Raw genomic sequence first — 22,545 nt, 5'->3', positions numbered from 1 at the left:
AGGAGTATCCATAAAGGGGGTGGATATTAGTTAACTTTGATGTAATGATTAAAAAAAATTCTAATCAAGTAGGTTAAGTGGATCCAAGTAAGTGGATTAGTCTGATCTTAGAAAATGTACTGAGAAAGGAGGAGGCAGACAAGGGTAAATTACATTACAGGAAAAGACAGAAGAAAGAAAGAAGGGAGGGGGTGAGCATTGTTTGAACCTTACTCTCATCAGATTTGGCTCAAGAAGGGAATAACATAATCAGTTAGGTATAGAAATCTAACTTGCCCTACAGGCAGTAGGAGAGAAAAGGGGAAAGAAAAGGGAGGGGGGATAGAAAGGAGGGAAGAAGCAGTAAGGTCAAAGGGGAAGAAAAGGGAAAGGGATAATAGAAGGGAGAAGAGACTGAAGGAGGTGGTGGTCAAAAGCAAAACACTGGGGGGGGGAAGGAGAAAGGAGAAAGAAAAGCATAAACGGGGGGAAAGGATGGAGAAAAAGACACAGATAATAATCATAACTGTGAAAGTTGAATAGCCATCTTTTTTTTTTCTCTTCTGTTGAGTTTTGTTTCCTCTTTCTCATGATTCCTCCTATTGGTCCCAATTTTTACTTACAACTTCACTAATGTGAAAAATTTTAAACTCAAAAGCATATGGAAGTGATTGTCGATAGAGCAAAATAAATTAATAATAATAAAAAAGGAAAAGTCCTTGAAAAAAAAAAGATTGGCTAACATGACAAAAAAGGAAAAAGACAAATGCTGGAGGAGATGTGGAAAAACAGGGAGACTAATGCACTGCTGGTAGAGTTATGAAATAATCCAACCATTTTGTAGAACAATTTTGAACTCTGGTCAAAGAGCAGAAAACTAGGCATACACTTTGACCCAGCAATACCACTACTAGGTCTGTATCTCAAAGAGATCAAAGAAAAAGGAAAAGGACCTAGTTGTACAAAAATATTTATAGCAGGTCCTTTAGTGGTAGCAAAGAACTGGAAATTGAGGGCTTGCCCATCAAGTGGGGAATGGCTGAACATGTTATAGTACATGACTGTGATGGACTACTACTGTGCTATAAGAAGTAACAAAGGGGATGGTTTCAGAAAAACCTGGGAAGACTTACATGAACTGTTACAAAAAGAAGTGGGCAGAACCAGGAGAACATTATATATAGTAACAGCAACACTGAAACAATAATCAACTACAAAAGCTACTCTGATCATTAAAATGATCCCTGACAATTCCAAAGGACTCATGATGAAAAATTATTTAGAAATGAAATTCAAATGAAATTAGAACTGAAAAACATTCAGAGAGAGAACTGATATAGATAAAAGCATTTTTTTTCAAGGAAAAGGGCCTGTGTGCACAAAAATATATTTACAGCAGCTCTTTTAGTGGTGGCAAAGAATTGGAAATTGAGGGGATGCCCATCAACCAGGGAATGGCTGAACAAGTTGTTGTAAAGAATACTACTGTGCTTAAAGAAATGATGATCACGGGGGAGCACGTAGATGGGACAGTGGATAGAGCACCTGCCCTGGCTTCAGGAAGACCTGAGTTCAAATCTGACCTCAGACACTTGACAATTACTAGCTGCATGATCCTGGGCAAGTCACTTCGCCCTACTGCCTCACCAAAAAAAAAAAAGAGTTAAGAAATGATGAGCGGGATATTCATAGAAAAACATGGAAAGACTTCCACAGACTGATGCAAAGTGAAATGAGCAGAACCAGTAGAACACTGATACACAGTAAGAGCAATATCGTATGATGAATAACTTAGCTATTCTCAGCACTACAATGATCTAAGACAATTTCTGTAGGACTTATGATGAAAGGTGCTGTCCATTTCCAGAGAAATAACTGGTAGAGCCTGGATGCAGGTCAGAGATACTTTTTCTTTACTTTCTTTATTTTTCTTTTTTTTTTGTCTGTGTTTTCTTTCACAGAATGATTTACATGGAAATGTATTTTGCATGACTACACATGTATAACCTATGTCAAACTGCTTGCCTTCTCAATGGGAGAAGAGAGGGGAGAGAAAGAATTTGCAACTCAAAATTTGGAAAAAAAACCATTAAAATTGTTTTGACATGTAATTGGAAAAAAATAAAATATCAAACAAGATTTTTTAAAAAAGCTTTTTTTTCACTTTATTTTGCAACATGACTACTACGGAAATATGTTTTGCATGACCACATGTACAGTGGGTATCACGTTGCTTGTCTTCTCAATGGCTAGGGAAAGGACTGGAGGTAGGGTAAGAGGGAGAGAATTTATAACTCAATATAAAAAATGTGAATGTTAGAAGTAAAAAAAGAAAGAAAAAAGATTCCTTTAGTCACTGCTGCTAAGGCATGTAGTTAGGCCACAGGATAAACATTGAATCATCTAAACACAGTAGAATCATTATTACACATGCGAACCCTGTTTACTGGCAGCTGCTCTGTAATCTTTGGAAAAATTTCTCCCCTTCCCCCCTTCCCAAACTAACACAAATGTATATGAAGTGATATCTCTTTTATACTGACTATAATAGTTAGGTTTTTCTCAGGGGAAAAAACCTAACTAACTATGTGAAATTTTAAAATGCAAGTTTGATGTGAAAAGAAAATAAATATGCCCAAATGGCTCACTAAATAGCTCTGGAAAAGGTTACAATAATGCTATTCTCTACTACTATAGCCAACACCAGCTTTTCTTTCAAAATATAATATTTTCTTTCTTATCATATGATGTTAAAAAGCAAGCAGCACATGATTGTCTTTTCCTATCTTGTGGCAAGAAAGTTATTCTTCTCACAAAGGAATAGTTGAGTAATAATATCCTCTAGGATATATGTAAAAGAAACCTGTTTCTTGAATAAATGCATGAATATAAATAAAGGATTAGATGCTTCGTTACTGATCTTATACTCTTTACACATGTTTTCATTGGTCAAAACCTTATAGTTGTACTGAATCAGTAGTTGTTACTGGGTAACATGGCCTATTACATAAAAGTGATAAAACTTGAAAAATGAGTATTCCTGAAATCAATGATTTCCTATAGTTCCTATATTAAGCTGGGTGAAGTACTCAAAGAGTTTTTTGGTATGAATAGGAAAATGGCTCACATCACCGAGTTCAGCTCTTAATATAAAAAGTATTTATTCCAACAGAAGAGGACAAATCAAATCCCTTCAGCTTACTGAAAAGTAGGTTGAGAAAAGCTCTGCTGTACTGGAAAAAGCAACTCGAGTGTGGTCATCTTTCCCAATGCAACAGCACATTAACTTGATCCTAGTTTCCCACACACTTCTTGCTGCTGTCTTGAGGCCATTCAATAGTTGGCTTGAATCATTAGTATCCAGGGGATCTGTACTGGAAGTAGAATAAGGAGACATTTTCCCTCCCAGTGGATCAAAGACAATAATAACGGTAACCACAGTAGAAGCGATGATTATCCAACTGCAAAACAGAGAGGAAAAAGCTTGGTGACCATGAGTCTTACATTCAAATAAAGAAACCTATAGTTTTTACTCATAGGAGTAAATACTTCAACTTCTATTTATAGACATAGTGACTCTATCTGTAAAGATTATTCTTTAAGAAGGTTATGTTTTTTAGAAATTGGCTGAAGAAAGGAAATAACTGCATTGAAAAAAATTAGTACTGTATTAACCAATACCAAACTTGAAAGAAGAGCTGAGATAAATAAACAGAAAAAAAAATTCCAAAGAAAAACCAAGTGCTAATGGAGAAAGCAAAAGAGTAAGCTTGAACACAGTCTTAGGGTTGTCCTCAGTTCTAATTCCATTACTGACATTCCGTATGGCCTGGGTTAAGTACTTTACAAAGAAATAAAGGCATAGAAGAGTAAAGCAAAGAGGCTAACCTGATCTCTCATAAGATATCTTGAAAATCCAGAAGGTACTGACTACAATTTACTTTGATTACTTCAGAAGGCAACATAATACAAAACCACTCCAGCTATGGGATGCCAGGCATTTTTTGGAAATTTTTTTTTGGGGGAGGGGGCAGAGAATGAAGGGAAGAGAGAAGCCTGTTCTCCTTAACTTGCCTAGGATAAAAAAGGCTCTCAAAAGGCTTATGTTAATACTGATCAGCATGTAAACTTTAACCTGATTCATTTTTCTTATCTGGGCTGATTTGCCCCTTAGGAAGTAGTACTGATGGCCCTCCATTCTTGGGGGATTTCTCTCCATATTAGAATAGAACTTAGTATAGACACCTGACTGCCTTCTTGCATCTCAGAATCTCCCAACTCAGGCAGTGCAACAACCTCAGTCTCACCCTGGTAGCTATCATGCCCAGCACGTTTTTTTTTTTTGAAATCTTTAAAACAACAAAGATATTAAAACAGCTGATCTTAAGGTCACTCCCAGAAATACACTTCTATGGTATGTTAATCAAGATAGACCCTAGAGCTATTTCCAAGCCATTATATTCAATTATATGACAATTTTTTGTCTTCTGCCTTAGTGCATAATTGCTCTATTTTTTGCCCCTTCTTACAAGAAGGTAAAAGGCATACAAATCAGGGTAAAAAGAACACAAAGCAGTGAAAATAAGCAAGCAGGAGGACAAGAGTATATTAATAAATGGAAAATGGCCTGTATATGTTACAATCAGACACATGTGAACCTTTTAAAACCAAGTAATTCTTTGTGAACTCTATGATTTACTAAAGAAGGTTCTATTTCTAACTGTGATGTAACAAAACTTCAGGACTAAATGTCAATATTAACCAGGAAGGCTCATTTACCCAAGTTTCAAATATGTTTCTTTCAGCAAGAAACAAAAATAGAAGATAAAGGACCTCACCTGACAATGACTGTTGCAATTATGGCATTCACAACTGTCTTATCACAGTGAACACCACTGTCTGCTATCCAAGCTGCCCCCAGAGAAGCCCAGACCATCTCTGGCAAAAACAGTGCTAGACGAATATACACCAGCTTGGGCATAGACTTCCGTGGTCCAGGATTACAAATGGTTCCTGAAATAGAGACAATGTTTAAATAATTAACTCCAAAAAAACTAAAAATATTTATACAAATGTATACATATAACCAGCAAAAAAAAATTAATTTGAAAAAGATAACCCTTGGCTATCTATATTTGTATACCAGTAACTTGAATACCTCACTTTGAGGAGAAATGAGTGAGGTATAGTAAAATGGTTGCAAAAAAATCCTTAGAAGCTAGAGATATCTAGTATATTTGTTCTGTATTTTTTAAAGTGGGTCAAAATCATCAGTAAAGAGAAAACTCTTGCAGTCACACAGTCCTCAATATCAGCAAATGTGATCCTCATCTTCTAGCCAGTTTCTAAAATTGCCCAACATTTTACTCATAAGCCCTACCTCTTTCTATAAAACAATTCAATTATTAATTACATTACTGACCTACGGAGCTTTGTACTTATACATACTTACATAAACAGTTTGGGAAATTTATTACTAACTATAATACTCATCCATTCAAAACCTTTACTCCTACACAGATGATGCCAACAACTTTATGTTACACAACCTCAACTGGGCCCTCACTACTGCTAGACAATCACACTATAGCTCACTTATCACTATCCCGCTCTCCACAGTGGTTTTCCCAAACCTTTTCATCCCTCTTCAAATCTCCTATGGCTTTCACCCCCTCCACTCTCTCAGCAGACAACCTTGTCTTTTGCAAGGGTGGGGAACCTGCAGCTTCGAGGCCACATAGGGCTCTCTAGGTCCTCAAGTGCGGCCCTTTGACAGAATCCAAACTTCACAGAACAAATCCTTTTATTAACTGTGAAATGTGGATTCAGTCAAAGGGCCCCATGTAGCCTTGAGGCTGCAGGTTCCCCACCCTGGATGTTTTACAGGAAAATAATTGAGTTCATTCACTATCAATTCCCTCTTCTCCCTTCTTCCCTCTCTCTTATCACTCTAGTGCCTTCTGCCACTCTACTCCTTCCACCCTACAGGAGTTTATCACATGATAAAGTGGCCTTACTCCTTAGCAAGGCTAACCCCTCTAACTTATTCAAATGAAATGATTCCATCCCATTTCCTCCAACAGACTGCTCCCTCTGTCATCCCCACTCTTTCACTTATTTTCAGTCTCTCTCTGCCTACTGGCTCATTCCCTACTACCTACAAACATGTGCCTATCCTGAAAAAACCCTCACTTCCATCCCCACTTACATTTGTCCTATATTTCCTTTGCCCTATGTAGCTAAATTCCTTGAAAAGGCTGTTTACAAAGGCTGTCTCTACTTTCTCTCCCCTTACTCTCTTAACCCTTTACAATATGGCTTCCAACCTTATCATTCCACCAAAACTATTCTTTCTAAAGTTACTAATGATCTCTTAGTTGCCAAATCCAGTGGCCTTTTGTAAATCCTCATTCTCCTGGACCTCTCTGAAGCCTCTAACACTGTTGCTCATTCTTTCCTCCTTGATACTCTTTTCTCTCTAGGATTCTGAGACACCACTTTCTCCTGGTTTTCCTCCTATCTACGTGACTGCTCCTTCTCTGTCTCCTTTGCTGGATCCTTTTCCAGATCACACCCTCTAAATGTAGGTGTCCCTCAGGGTTCTGTCCTGGATCCTCTTTTCTTCTCCCTCTATACTACTTCACCCAGTGATCTCATCAGCTCCCATGGATTTAATTACTATCTCTACACTGATGAGTCTCAAGTCTCTTTCCTGCCCCAATCTCCCTGCTGACTTCCAATCTTGCATCTCCAACTGCATTTCAGACACCTCAAACTAGATGTACTGTAGAAATCTTAAAATCAACATGTCAAAAACAGAACTCATCATCTTCTTCCCTAAAACTTTCCCCCACTCCTACCTCCCCTATCACTCTGGAGAGTAGTATTCTCCCAATCCCTTAGGCTCACAAACTACGAATCATCTTGGATTCCTTGATACATCTCCCAAACCCTGCTCCATCCCCACCTCCCACCCAATCTGTTATCAAGATCTGTTGATTTCACCTTTTCAACATCTCCCTTTCTCTCCTCTGACACTGACACTCCTCTAGTACAGGCTCTCATTACCTCATGCCTTGATTACATCAATAGTCTGCTAGTGGCCTCAAGTCTCTCCCCATTCCCCTCCTACCTTTCCAGTCTTCTACTTTACTTCTCAACATGTATTCTTCAACCCAGTGACACTGGCCTCCTGGCTATACTGTGAACAGGATACTCCATCTCTCAACTCCAAGCATTCTCTCCTTTCCCATCCCTGGAATGCTTCCCTACTCCAATTCAACCACTGACTTCCTTGGCTTTCATTCAGTCCCAATTAAAATTTCACCTTCTAGAGGAAATCTTCCCCAACCCCTCTTAATTCTAGTGCCTTCATTCTGTTAATTATCCTGTACACAGCTTGCTTGGTATATAGTTGTCTGTATGTTATCTCCTCATTGGATTGTAAGCTTCTTAGGGGAAAACACTGTCTTTTGTCTCTTTCTGCATCCCCAGCACTTAGCATAGTGCCTGGCACATAGCAGGTTGACTGACCATTCAAATGAAATAAATACACCAAATAATTTAAGTTTAAAGGGAAAAAATTTTAAGCACATAAACAATTTTAAGTACATAAAATACAAAGAATTATTTGACAGAATTGAAAATATCTTCCTGATAACTGTAGTTTATCTTCTTTCAAAAGTTATATCACTTTACAGTTGTATTTCAAATTCTGCTCCTTTCTTAACTTCAGTGACACTGTTCTCTTCCTAGTTTTCTTCCTCTACCTTGTCTCAGCCAGCTCTTATTTGCTAGAGGATCATTCTTCATCTCCTAGCCCCTTAATCATGTGTCCCTCAAAGCTCTGCCCTAGTCCCTCTTCTCTTTTTATAATCTTTCTACTTGATGAACTCATCAACTCTCATCAATTCAATTACAATTTCTATGCAAATGAGTCCCAAATTTTAGTATCCATCCCTAATCTTTTTCCTGAACTCCAGTTTCACATCACAAATTCTTTGATGGACATCTCTACCTGAACATACTATCAGCATACCAGGAATAATGAATTAAGACTAACAGGAACCCTAAAAATCATCTACAACCTCCTCATTTTATAGATGAAGACACTAAGTCCTGGAAAGGTTAAATGATTTGCTCAAGGTTACACAAGTAGTAAGCAGCAGAGCCAGAATGACTGCAAATGTCTTCCATCAAGCTCCATTTTGCTTGCTGTTATGTTTTCAAAAGCGCAAAAATTTTTGTTCAAATGATCTCCATTACAGTGATGTATGCATGCATATCTATCTATCTCAAAAATCGGATGTAGCTGTATGGATATTTAGCTTGCCAGCCGCCAGGGGGAAGCAGAGGATAATACTTGTTCAGGAAACAAATTGTTTCCTAAAGTGGCTAACTACCATCTTAGGAAATAACAGTAATAAAATCAACAGCACAATGGATGTGAAAGGACAACTAATACTACTATTTGTTGTTGTTCAGTCACTTCAGTTGTGTCCAATTCTTTGTTGTCCAACTCCCATTTGGAATTCTCTTGGCAAAGATGCTAGGGTAATTTGCCATTTCGTTCTCCAGCTCATTTTACAGATGAGGAAACTGAAGCAAACAGGATTAAGTGACTTGCCCAGGATCACACAGCTAGTAAGGGTCTAAGGCTGGATTCCAACTCAGGTCTTAACTCTAGGCCTGGCACTCTATCCATTGTGTTACCTCACTACCCCTAATACTACTACCAGCATTACATTAATGAGATAATTAGCAAATATGAAAACATGAGAAGTAGGTTTTTGTTGATTAAGGTTGAGGGGGATTTCTTTTTTTTTTTTTAAGGTTGAGGGGGACTTTTTTTTAAGTGTCATAATAAATTTCATTTTCACACTCATAATGAAAAGAATCAGTCTATGTGCTGGCACTGTGCAAGCCTCTGAGGGAACAAATTCAAAGAATTAAATGATCCCTACTCTCAGAGCTAATATTCTAATACAGTACAAGTAATATACATGTATAAGGATAAGGAAAGAAGACTGGACCTGTGATTTCACTGGTATATCAGGAACTCCTCAGTGAGGAAAGTCCATAGGTTTCCACGGTTCCATAGTAAAGAAAATACCTAGTGAGGAACTCACCTTTGCTACATGTTATGGTTTAAGAGAGGTACCTAGAGGTAAGTTACTTGCTTAGGGTCACATAGGCAGTAGGTGTCTTCCTGGCTTAAGGCTGGCTCTCTATCTACTATATCTTGTTGCCTCTGTACATAAGAAATAAAAGAATAAATTCTAATAAATGCAAAATAGAAAAGAAAGGTACTAACATTTGGAGAAGTGAGGGAGTAGGTGAGGAAAGGCTTCATGTAAAAGGTGGGGCTTGAGACTTGAAGGAATAGGAATTCTGTGAGGTCAAGGAGAGAAGGTGCATTCTGGGGATAGGGAGTGGCCAGTGTAAAAAAGCACAGAGCTGAGAGATGGAGTACTGAGAACAGAGGCCAGTTTGGTGGGATCACAAGAGTATAGGAAGGTATCCCACTGAGGGATGTTCAATGAGGTTATAAAGATAGCTTGGGCCAGTTTCTATTTTATCCTGGAAACAGGATAGAGCAAAAACTGAGCACAAGAGTGACATGGTCTGAGATGTTCATGGGTGAAACAATTTAAGAGCTATGAGAAGAATGGACTGGAGTAGGGAAAGACTTAAGGCAGAGAGATAAATTAGGAGATTGCTGCAATTATCAAGGACTGAAGGAGTGATGGCATAAAACCCCTCTAATTCTCAGTACTTTCTCAATCATTTTTGCTCTGACATCACTGTTCTCCCTCCTAAAAGTAACTAATTTAACTCCACATTCTCCTCTACTCTTGGCCTTGTAACTCACGGCCACTCATTTCTAGCCAAACAGCCATGGATTACTCCAATCATCCAATTCCTATGCTTTCGTTCACATGCTTTTGAAAGGCAGTGGAAAAAAGACAAACAACTCCACTGACTAGGTACATTACAAATTCATGTTATACACTTCAGTGGGACCCACACTACAGCACTATTTCTCCCTAATTGATTCTCTACTTCAATCTCCACAAAAGCTACCTTTTTTCCACTCAAGCTTCCCAATATCTCTCCCTCCTTGTACTCTCAGCTGAGGATTTGGTCTCTTAAGTGCCTGAAAAAATTGAGGCCATTCTCTGTGAACTCCTTCTACTCCCCTTTTCTTCATCTCAAAAAACCTTTGACATCTACTTTCTCCTTTCTTCACCTAGTCTCTAATAAGGAAATAAGGTCCTTCTCTTCATCAAGTCCAACTCCAAACAAGTACCCTTGATTCTATATACACACTCCATTTTCTCCAGATAGACAACTTAATTCATTCCTCCCCTCTCTCACTAATCTTCAACCTCCAGGTTCTCTACTGATTCCTTCCCTATTGCTTTCAAATACGACTGAGTGAGGCTCCTCAATCTTTAAAAAAAAAAAAACTTTCACTACACACTATGATCCTTAAGCTATATCACCTTCCCTTTCACAGCTAAACTTCTAGAAAAATACACTAGTTGCTTCCATATTCTGTCCTCTCTCTCTCACTCCTCAACCACTTGCAATCTGATCTCCAACCTTAGTGCTCTTTCCAAAATTACCAATTATTTTTAACTGCCATATTTGATGGTCTCTTTTCAGTCCTCATCTCATTCTTGACCTCTCTGCTACATTAGACACTCCTTAATACTCCAGCCTCTCTGGGGTTTTGTGACAACTTTCTTTCTACTTGCCTTACTGGTCTTCAGTCTCCTTTGCTAACTCATCCTTCATATCACACCTCCCGTCAACGCTCCTTAAGGCTTTGTCCTAGACCCTCTTCTCTTCTTGGTCTATATTTTCTCAAAATGCCTTCATCACATTCCAACACATTCCATGTTTAGTTATTATCTCTGCTGATGACTCAACAGATATGCAGCTGTAGTTCCCTGCAATCGTCAGTCCTATATTACAAGTTGCCTACTGGACATCTCAAACTAGAAGTTCTGAAGACATTTCAAACTCAACAAGTCCAAAACTGAAATCATTACCTTCCCTCCCTCTAAGCAAACCTTCCTCTCTTCTTCCAAACTTCTCTATTTCTGTCAAAGGTACCATCATATTTCCAGTCTCAGGTTCTAACTTCAGAATTATCCTTAACATATCACTCTCCCTCATCCCAAAGAGGCAATCAGTGGCCACATTTTGCTATTTCTACCTTCACATCTCTTGCATTGAACTCCTCTCACTCACACAGCCACCACCTTAGCTCATGCTCTCAAATCTAACCTAGACTAGTGACAACCTCCTAATTGGCTTATCTGCCTTGTTTTTCCCTACTTCAGTCTATCCTCCTCACTAGCTGCCAAAGTGATTTTTTTCTTGCTCATAGATCTGACCATGTCACTCCTCTACTCAATAAACTCCTCTGCCTACCTATTGCCTCTTCAATAAAATATAGATGCCTCTGTTTAGCTTTTAAAGCCCTTGACAACATGGCCCCAACCTGTTTTTCCAGCTTCATTATATATTATTTTCCCCACCACAATCTGTGATCCAGACAAGCTGGTCTTTTCTCTTGTTCCTCACACATGATATTCCATAGCCTATTCTCCATCCCTTTAAGTTGGCCATGCTCTATGTCCAAAGTACACTTCCCTCCTCCCATCTGCCTCACACAATTCCCTTCTTCTAGACACAGGTCAAGAATTACTTACTACATGAAGCCTTTGTTTATCCAAAATGCCACTGCCTTCTCTCCCTAACTACTTTGTATTTACTTTATATACATGTGTGTATTTGTCTCTGTGCTAACGTCCTTAAGAAAAAAAAGTTTCTTATTATTTGTATGCTTGGTACCTGGCATATAACTGGCACTTAACAAATGCTTACTGATTGCATTAACATTTATCAGTGTCTAATAGGATTAAGAACAAATGCTCCAGTTAAAATATAAAATATAAAAATATTTTATCAAAATTCTTCTCTACTCCGAGGGCAGGATTCCATAATTAAATATAAGAAATGAAGTGTGATTATTTTTTTCTTTATCTCAACTTAGGATTTTCTCAATTAAATTTTTACAGGCAGCAAGACAGAATACATCTGAGTTTCCTTTTACTCCAAAAACATAAACCAGGTTGTGTCTTTTCTGAGAACCATATATAGATCCAATTTTTAAAAAGTAGACAAGACAGAGGTACTTTTATTAAATTAAAACCTTAAACACAAGACTGTTGGTAAAAGGTGATAGGGACTTAATTACTCCAAAAGGTATTTGCCACAAGATGAAAATTTGTTTTTTTTTTTAATTCATGCTTACAAATTTATCATGGATGTCTGTTTTGGAGAAGTGAAATAATGAGCTACTATATTAAGGGCTGCCTTTCAATTCAAATGACCCAGTTAATTACTAGAACAGCCTAATTACACATCCTATGAAATAAGACAGTAAATTATCTGCATGGAAGATATAGTAATGCTAAAATTTTCTATTCAGTGTATACAAAATTAATTGATTTTATGACTAAAATTATCATAGGTATATCAAACTAATGGCAGTAATAGTTAAACTGAGAAAAAAAAAGAACCTAACCCAAACAGGCATTTGAATTTCCAGTTAAGATGGTGTGAGTGTGATAAATCCTGGAGGACCCCAGCTCTCCCACAAATACTACAGTAAAATTCTAAAAACATGCCAGAAGAAAGAATAATTTAAAAAAAAAAATAAAAATTATAGTAAGTTCCTTCATCCTGTAAAGGAATACACAAAAAGAATGTAAAAAACTTGGAAGAAGCTATGAGCAGAGCCACAGAAGGAGAAAGAACTAGCACAGCATCCAAGCAGCCAGTGCCAGGGTCTCAGCAGGAGCACAAACAACACAAATACCAAGAGTCCTGAAGAAGGCCCTCGCCCAGAACAATCTACAACAGGAGTCAAGAAAATAGGGCCCACCGAAAGCAGGCTAGCCACCTGTTTAGAACACAGCCACACTCATTCCTATGGCTGCTTTCACAATAGCAGAGGTGAGTAGTTGTAATGGAGACAGAGACTGTATGCATGTGGTGCTATTTTCACTTCACTCAGCTGCTAGGCAGTGACTGTACAACTTGTTGCCCGCAGGCTGCTTACTGTACAACAAAGGATTTTTTTGCATACAAAAGATGTTTTCCTCTACATATTTCATAGGTGCAAAACCGGAAGGCCTTAAGCAGGCCACAGGCTACAAGTTGCAGGCCTGGACTAAGATATAACTTGACAGTGTTTCAAATATCACATATTATTGCCCTATTGCAAAATTTTAATTTTTTTGCTACCAGTGCATATCTATCATGTCAAAATAAGAGGGGAAAAAAAACTCTTATTATAATTTTTTGAGTTCAGGGCCAAGACTGAAAATTTTCTGAATGACACCACCCTCAATAATTTTTATGGAACACTGAATGGCTTCGAAAATTAGCTTTAGCTGCAAACTTGATAACATTTCTTAATGAATTCAACGTAAAATTATATGGCAAAACAGCTCCCATAAGCAAAACTTACACTAAAGTTAATTGCACAACAATTAACACTGTCTGAATCACAAGTAATGTCAAGTGGCTTTATACACTTCCTGTGTTATCAAAAGTTAAAGTAAGATCTCCCACACAATTTGCAGCAGATACATTTTCTGAGTCCAAATTACAGATCCAGCAGCACTTTTGGGAATCTGATGCAAATACAAAAGAAATTTCCATATTTTAAAATACATTTAACTGTGTAGTTGAGGAGCTTCAACCTAACCTTCAAATGGAAGTCAACTACAACATAATAAGGGAATGCTACAGGGCAAATACAAAAATAATCTAATAGAATTCTAAAAATGCTTTCCAACTGGTGAATGTGTTCAATTAAATTCATATGCTTGAGGACTGATTATCAGCAGTACCTAATGGTGTGAAAAGATACTTTCAAAGATGAAACAAGTGAAATCTCATTACAGATCTGCATTAACAGATGAATATCTGCAATTGATTTTGAGGATAAGGAACACTAATTCTGAACTTCAGTTAAGCAAAATGTTATTCTCCCCCCCTCAAAAAAAATTATATTTTTCTCATGAGTAGACCTGTATTGCAAAATTTCTACTTTTAATTTTGGGCCACAAAATTCCAATCTGTAACATAAGTCACCGAGAAAGAGCTCTGAGCATGATCAATTATTTGGGAATCAGTGGTGCCTAATCATTTGAGTAGACCTTCCTCAGAGTCAGGGACTCCTCTGTTTTGAAGAAGAATTACTTTATTGCCATTGAGGGAGTATAAGAAATAGTATGAGGTGGTACAATTCTATGACTGGTCAATTCCAGAACAAGGGAAATCTTATGGCTGACTAAGGGAAATGTCCATCAATCATAACCACTTTGGTAACAAGCCTTTTACAGGTCATTGGCTACACGTCATTAACTCAGGCTAACTGCAGGCCATCTCAGGAAGGGCTTTCCAAAAGTTGTAAGACCCTGTCAACAACATCTCAGGGCTTTCCACAGATCAAAAGACCCTAGAGTTTGACCAACAGTATCCTGGGGTCCAAGGAAGTTGTGGTTTTAAAGCTAAGGCCACTAGGGAGTAGGGTGGTAGTGATTCACAGGAGTGAAGAAGCAAATGAACCTTATTTCAAGAATGATACTGAGAGTGTAAGAACTGCCATCAATGCAATAATCTATCATGAAGAACGATGATGAATCATGTTTTCCACCTACTGGCACAAAAGTGATGGATGAGAAATGCATAATGAAATATGTTTCCATACACAGCTAATATATGAATTTGTTTTGTGTAACTATACTTATTTGTTACACAAAAAGGCTTTTTATCTTTTTCTTGGAAAGGGATTGAGAGGACAGTGATAGTGATACCAAAAAAAAAGACAACTTTGGCTGACCACTCCATCCCAAACCACAGCAAGGTAACAGAACTTCGACCCTGGTACAATGCCTCAATTCAGGAATTAAGGCTACAGAAATCACTATACAGAAAACATCATCATAAGGAATTATTAAACATCCAGAGATACCCAAAAATCCAATTAGAAAGTGAATCCACAACAACTGAAATCAAAGGCTCAAAAGATAAAATAGATTTTCCACAGGGACTACATGAATACATGGAAGAAATGACAAAAGATAAAAAAATAAAGCTCCGGAGAACAGAAATGGAAGGAAAGAAGTTTAATATGGAAAGTGGTGAATCTTACCCAAGTAACAAATTCCCTGAAAATTAAAAGACCAAACTGAAATCAATCGCTGCATAGGACAAAAAGAAATAAATAAAGGTAAAAAGGTAAAAAAAACCCATAAAATTGAAAAACAGAAGAAAATATAAGGTATATGCTATCAAAAACAACTAACCTAGAACATAGGTCAAGAAAAGACAATTTAAGAATCATACTCCCTGAAAACTATGATTTAAAAAAAAAAGGCTAGACACTATATTCCTTCCTAAAAAACTTTTATTAAATTTTATTCTTTTACAATTAACAGACATTATATTCTCTCCCCCTTGGCAGGGGAAAAGGGGGGAAGGAAACAAACTAAATGCTCATAACAAAAGGCATAGAGGAAGGGAAACCAGCCAAAGTAGCAGAGTAGGAGGAAATAGTACAGCTCACCTTCTCTAACAAAGATCTAAAAAGAGCACCAGAGCAGTGATTAAGAATTCTAAGAAGAAAGAACAGTGGTCATCTTCCCAGCCCAAGACCATAAATTTGACCCACAGGCTAGTGACCAGGCCAGCAAGTGTGGAAGAAAGCTAGAGCAAAATCTGGGAGTAGACCCCATTAGTAGAAAATGACCACAGTGATGTAGAGCCCCGAGAGATGATCTCAGACTCAACCACTAGATGTAGAAGGTGTACAGAGAACTGATGCTGTAGCCCAAAAAAGAGAATACAGACTCATCCCCAAGAGAAAAGACATATGCTGCTGCTCTGACTCCAGAGAAGTTCTTGATCCTAGATCTAACCCAGAGGACAGAACCTAAGCTCTGTTCCCCTGACTCAGAGGAGATGCAAAAATTCACTATGACCACGTTGGATTTATACGAGGAATGCAGAATTGGTTCAATATTAGGAAAACTATAAATATAACTGTTTATATTAATAAGCATGACAAAAATCATATAAATATATTAATAGATAAAGTAAGAGCTTTTGAAAAAATATAACATTTGTCAAAAAAATTTTTGGAAATATAGGAATAAATGGACCATGGCCTTAACATGGTAAAAAGTATTTATCTCACACCAAGAACCAGTACTGTATGCAATAGGGATAAACTAGAATCCTCTCCAATAAGATCAGCTGTAAATTAAGAAAGTCCATTGTCACTACTACTATTTGATAGAGGCTCAGAAATGAAAGCTATAGTGACAAGACAAGAAAAAGGAAGTTAAAGGAATACATGTGGACAAAGAAGCAGCAAAATTATTGCTTTGTGCAGATATGACAGGGTATTCAAGACTTTGAAGAGTCAATTAAAATTAACTGAAACAATAACTTTAGCAAAGTTACAGGATATAAAATATATCCACAAAAAATCATCAGCATTTTTGTAAATCACCAACCAAATCCAGCAAGAAAAGACAGAAAGACAAATGTCATTAAAATAACTACAAAATGTACAAAATACTTGGGAGCCTATTAACATATACAAAGATATATGAAAACTACTGTCTACAGAAATAAAGACAAGTCTGACATTATATGACATGTGTACTCCAACTCACTGACAAAAAGGTTAGGAGGAAGGTTATATTTTTCACATCTTGGTCACTAAGACAAATAGAAGACCTCAGGGTGGACTGGTTCTATTCTGGTGGTTTTAGCAAGGGAAAGGGGAAAAAAAAAAGTAAAAGGAGTACAGTATTGTGGAAAGGAGGAAAGGGGAGGAACTTATTATTTCTCATAATAGGAATGCTCAAGAAGAAGAGTATACACCAAAGGGCTATAAAAATGTGCATACCCTTTGACACAGCAATAGCACTTCTAGGGCTGTATCCCAAAAAGATCTATAAAAATGGGAAAAGGACCCACATGTACAAAAATATTCACAGCAGCTCTTTCTGTGGTGGCAAAGAGCTGGAAATAGAGAGGATGCCCATCAATTGGGGAATGGCTGAACAAGTTGTGGTATATGAATGTAATGGAATACTATTCTGCTATAAGAAAATGATGAGCAGGCAGACTTCAGAAAAACCTGGAAAGACTTGTATGGTCTGAGGCTCAGTGAAGTGAGCAGAACCAGGAGAACGTTGTACACAGTAACAGCCACGTTGTGCGATGACTAATCTTAATAAACTTAATCCTTTCCTGCAATACAGCGATCTAAGACATCTCCAAAAGTCTCATGGAAAATGCTATCTACATCCAGAGAAAGAACTATGGAGTTGGAATGCAAATCAAAGCATACTATTTGCTTTTTTTTCCTTCTGTTTTGTTTTGTTTCTTCTTTCTTGTGGTTTCTCCTATTGGTTCTAATTCTTCTTTACAACATGACTAATGCGAAAATATGTTTAATAGGAATGTATATGTAGAGCCTATTGCACACTGTCTTGGGGAGGGAGGCAGAGAAAATTTAAAACTCAAAAGCTTATGGAAGTGATTGTTGAAAACTAAAACTAAAAATAAATTAATTCAAAAAAAGAAAAAAAGAGTATACAAACATGGAAGAAGTGAGCATCAGATGAATCTAAATTTTATCTGAACTGGACAAAGAAAAGTTAAGCACATACTTTCATACACAGACATACACATACATACATACATACATACATACATACATATACATACACACACACACAGAAATAAACAGGCAAAGAGTTTGGTGTAAAAATACAAAATTCTCTCAATAGGGTTAACAGGCAAGGACAGGGTGAAATGGGGTTCAGGGGGAGTATTAATGCCAGGGAAGAAATAGTTGTAAGCAAAATAAACCAACTTCAGAGGGTAGATTCTAAAAAGCAAATTAAAATAAGAAAAAATAGAAAAAGTAAAAACCATGATCAGGATATGGGCTGAGGAAGGAAAAGTGAGAGCAGAAGAGAAGTAAATCAGTTATAAACGACTAGGTTCTTTTGGTGGTGGTTGTTGTTGGAGGCAATGGGGTTAAGTGACTTGCCCTAGGTCACATAGTGTCTGAGGCTGGATTTGAACTCAGGTTCTTCTAACTCCAGGGCCAGTGCTCTATCCACTACACCACCTGGCTGCCCCATAAGTGTCTAGTAATGATCACATTTCTTCTCCTTTACCACCTTATCCTTTCCTGTAAAGTCACAGTGAGTAATTTTTCCAGCCCAAGGTGGCTTAGGTAGAAAGACAGAGAAACCTGACAATATTGGAGATGGAGACTGGGACTAGTTAGAGGCATGCTTCAAGGACTAGATAGAGTCCAAGGACTGATAAAGAGCTGAGACCGGGCACTAGGGCAGAAAAAGTTCATAGGAAATCTCTGAGGTACTACAAGATACAAGAGTGGGTGCCATCTGGCAGCCCTGTTGCCCACTACACAATTCTGGGTTACAGGTCAAGGGAAAAGAGCATATGTCCTAGCAAGGAACAACTACTGAAGCAAAAGTTAGCTGTGTGGCTCTGTTCCCAGGAGCAGAGCAGAGCAGAGACTCAGTTCTATCCCACGTCTACATCGGAATAACCAAGGCAGGAGTCCCAGACCAAAAGGGAGCCTGCAGTTCAGTTACTTTGAACATGCAGAGCTTCCCAGCAGGCTTAATAATGCTGAGTCCTGCAGCAGTAGACTGAAATTCCCAACCAAGAACAAACCAATAGACCCAAAACTGGCTCAGGAACTTGCAGTGCTCAGACCAGGGGAGCAGACTTTGCTCTGGATCACATTACTTTGGGATGAAATGAAAGCTGATAAACCTCTACCTGTGAAAGCAGCAAAAAGACATAAGAAAACAAGCTCCACTTCTGTGGGGTATGTCTACATCTCCCAAAAGGGCAAAAAGTCTAGCACCAGCATTAAATCCAAAGTCAAGAATCAGGCTGGAAGAATGATCAAACAATCAAAAAAGAATCCCACCATAAAGAGCCATTATGACAAGAGGGAACACAAACCAAGGAGAAGAAAAAGATTCAAAAACGTTGACAAGCAAAGCCTCAAAGAAAAATGCAGCTTTCACACAAGTCCAACAAAAATTCTTAGAAGAGCTAAAAAAGAGATTTGTTTTCTTTTAAAGAACTAAAATAATGAACACAGTGGGGGAAAAAAATGGCAAAAGAAATCTAAAGCTGGGTAACAAAGTTAGAGAATAGCTTGGAACAAGAGATACAAAACTTTACTGAATAACTCACTGAAAATTATAATCAACCAAAGAGAAGCTTACACAACAAGGAAAGGGTACGGGTGACTTCAATGTCATTCTCATCTGAACTAGTTAAAGAAGGGAAGAAAACAGACACACACAGACACACACAGACACACACACACACACACACACACACACACACACACACACACAGAGTTAGGTACAGAAATCCAACAGGGAAACCAGAGAGAGAAAGAATAAGGGAGAGGGGGAGGAAAAATGAGGAGAACAGGGGAATAAGTGGGAGGGTGTCACCGGACAGACTAACCAGGAACAAAACCAACTCTTAAAGAGGAGATGGGGGAAGGAGAGAGAGGAAGAGAATGAACATGTTTAAGAGAACGAAAGATGACCTGCTACATTACCACTGCTGCTCACACAAAGAAACCTTGTTTCACCTGGCTTCACAAGAAATGTCCAAGTGATATCTTTTATCCTGACATGAAAGATAAATAACACAGTCTGAGAGACAAGGTCTCTAATTTTGAGACCATTGCCAATATGGTCTGTTTTTAGCTATTCCTCAAATATCACACTACCAAAATCTTTTTACATACCACATTCAGTTAAATCAGTCCTGAGGGGAAGATTTATCTCTAAACATTTTTATCAACAAAAGACAGAAAGAACAGATCAATGAATTGGGCATGCATACAACTAAAGAAATCTAAAAAGAAACAACAAATCAACGAACTCCAGATAATCATCAAAATGGAAATTCTGAAACCAATGAAGAAATTAACAAAAAATTGAAAGCAAAAACAGACTGAATTAAACCATTTACCAAGACAAGGTCAAAATGGATACGCTGACCTAGATGTAAAGGGAGACTGCACAAGAAAATTACAAGAACATGGAACATACTACCTATCAGACTTATGAATAGAACAATTTATGAATAAACAAAGAGGCAGAAAGCATTGTGAGGTGTAAAACAGATAATTTCAAATACATTAAATTAAAAAGGTTTTGTTTGTACAAATAAAGCCAACGTAGCCAAGATTGAAGGAGAGCAGAAAAATGGGGAGGCGTGGAGAAATTTATATGGTCTCTCAAATAAAGGTCTCATTTCTCAAATATAGAGAAGTTTTTCAAATTTATAAGAAAGTCATTCCCCAATTAATACACTGTCAAAGTCTACGAACAGGCAGTTTTTTGATGATACAAAACTACACACAGTTATGTGAAAAAAATGCTCTAAATCAATATTGACTAGAGAAATGCAAATTAAAACAACTTTAGGATATCATCTTACACCTATCCAATTGGCTAAAATGATAGAAGCCTTTCAATTGGGGAATGGCTAACCAAGCTGTAGCATATGATTATCATATAATACTACTGTGCTATAAGAAATGATAAGCTGATTGAGTTTAGAAAAATATGGAAAGACTTGCATGAAATGAAACAATGAAAAGCGAAATGAGCAGTACCAAGAGAATGTCAGTACAAAGTAACAGAAATTCTGTCCTAAGAACTCTGAATGACTAATTTATCTTGAGTATCATAAGTACTTAAACTACAAAGGACTTAAAAAAGAAGATTGTTATCTACCTCCAGAGAAAGAACTGATAAACAGAAGTATGGTTTTACATATATACATATACATACAGGTATACCTACAAATATGCATATATTTGCATTTAATTGTAGCCTTCTCTAGGGCATGGTGGGGAGGGAGGGAGAAAAAATAAAAAGTGCACAACAGAGAACAAAAGAAAACTTAGAAAGAAGTACAGAAAAGCTGGGTAGCTTTGAAAACGAATAGTATTTATTAACATAGTTGGGTTTTTTTTAATAAACAGTCTGAAATAGAAATTCATGGTTTTATACTGAAGCTTCTCTTTATGTTGTGCTGTATACACGGAAATGTTATTTTTTTGGTCTTTTTGTATTTAAGTTTAGAAGAATAAAAAATTTAAAAAAAGAAAAGCAAAAAAATACATTGAATTGAATTAAATTGATAAATAAAGCTAGGAATTTTTTTTGAAGATAAAAACAGATATGCCATTAGTCTGCTTGTAAGAAAAGAAAATCCCATTTCTAACATTAAAATGGAAAAAGGACAACATGATAAATGAATGAAGGAAATTATTTTTCCCAAGTATATGTCAATAAAACTTACGAATGTAATAAATATTTGCAAAAATATAAAAAACCCCTATTAAATGAATAATAAAGTTCACCCAATCTCAGATAATTCCCAGATTAATCTACCCAGACCCAGTCATTCTCTACCAACCTCCAGTTCTAAATCACCACCTGTCTATTGGAGGTTTCCAACTGGATATCACACACATCTCAAATCAATGTGTCCAAAACAAAACTCATTAACTTTCTTCCCAAATACACTTGTCTTCCTAATATCCTGATTTCTTTTTTTTCCCCTCGCCTTTGGTGAGGCAATTGGGGTTAAGTAACTTGCCTAGGCTCACACAGCTCCTAAGTATCATGTATCTGAGGCCTGATTTGAACTCAAGTCCTGTGACTCCAGGGCTGGTGCTCTATCTACTGCACCACCTAGCTGCCCCCCTAATATTCCTATTTCTGTTAAGGGCTCCACTATCCTTCCAGATACTCAGGTTCATAACCTCAGAGTCATCCATTAATCTTCCCTCTTCTTCTCCCCTTGAAACCAATCAGTTGCCAAGTTTTGTCCATTCTACCTCTACAACATCTCTCCCACCCATCTCCTTTTCTCTATTCACATGGCAATCATTATAGTTCAAGCTCTCATCACCACTTGCCTGAACTACTGCAAACACTACCTAATTGGTCTCCCAGCTTCCACTTTCTTTCTACTCTAATCCATCCTCCACACAATGCCATATAGATATTCCTAAAGCACAGGTCTAACAATGTCACTCCCCTACTCAAGTGGCTTCTACTTGTTTCTCAGATAAAAAAGAAACTCCTTTGATAGGCTGGCATTTCCAGTCCTTTCCAGTCTGTCACCTTTCCAAGGTATTGCACATTACTCAAGCATTCTATGTTCCAGCCAAACTGGCATAATTTCTGTTTCCATAGATAACATCCATCTCTTGCTTCCCTTCCTCTGCTCAAGCTGTGCCCCACACCTCGGATGTACTACTCTCTCTTTACCTCAGCCCCTTAGAATCTAATTTCTTTCATACCTCACATTAAATGGAACCTCCTATAGGAGGCCAACCCATTATTCTCCCCTGCCCAGTTGTTAGTG

At 37.5% G+C, this 22,545-nt stretch overlaps 1 protein-coding gene across 4 annotated transcripts in view; it reads right to left on the bottom strand.

Moving 5' to 3' along the window:
- The window catches only part of DAGLB (diacylglycerol lipase beta), a 56,935-nt gene that overhangs the window by 20,313 nt on the left and 14,077 nt on the right, over positions 1-22,545 (bottom strand). For all 4 annotated transcript variants that reach the window (XM_020965379.2, XM_020965380.2, XM_020965382.2 and 1 more), the window contains 2 exons: positions 4,818-4,992; positions 3,182-3,440 (listed from right to left, as the gene is read on the bottom strand). In XM_020965379.2, the coding sequence (XP_020821038.1) occupies positions 3,182-3,440; positions 4,818-4,992 (434 nt within the window). The remainder of the gene's footprint in view (positions 1-3,181; positions 3,441-4,817; positions 4,993-22,545) is intronic.

Source organism: Phascolarctos cinereus, unplaced genomic scaffold (genome assembly GCF_003287225.1).
Source record: "Phascolarctos cinereus isolate Bilbo 61053 unplaced genomic scaffold, phaCin_HiC Scaffold_4;HRSCAF=312, whole genome shotgun sequence".
Taxonomy (NCBI): domain Eukaryota; kingdom Metazoa; phylum Chordata; class Mammalia; order Diprotodontia; family Phascolarctidae; genus Phascolarctos; species Phascolarctos cinereus.
The sequence above is the reverse complement of the archived record's forward strand: the minus strand, read 5'-3'. Positions and strand labels throughout refer to the sequence as shown.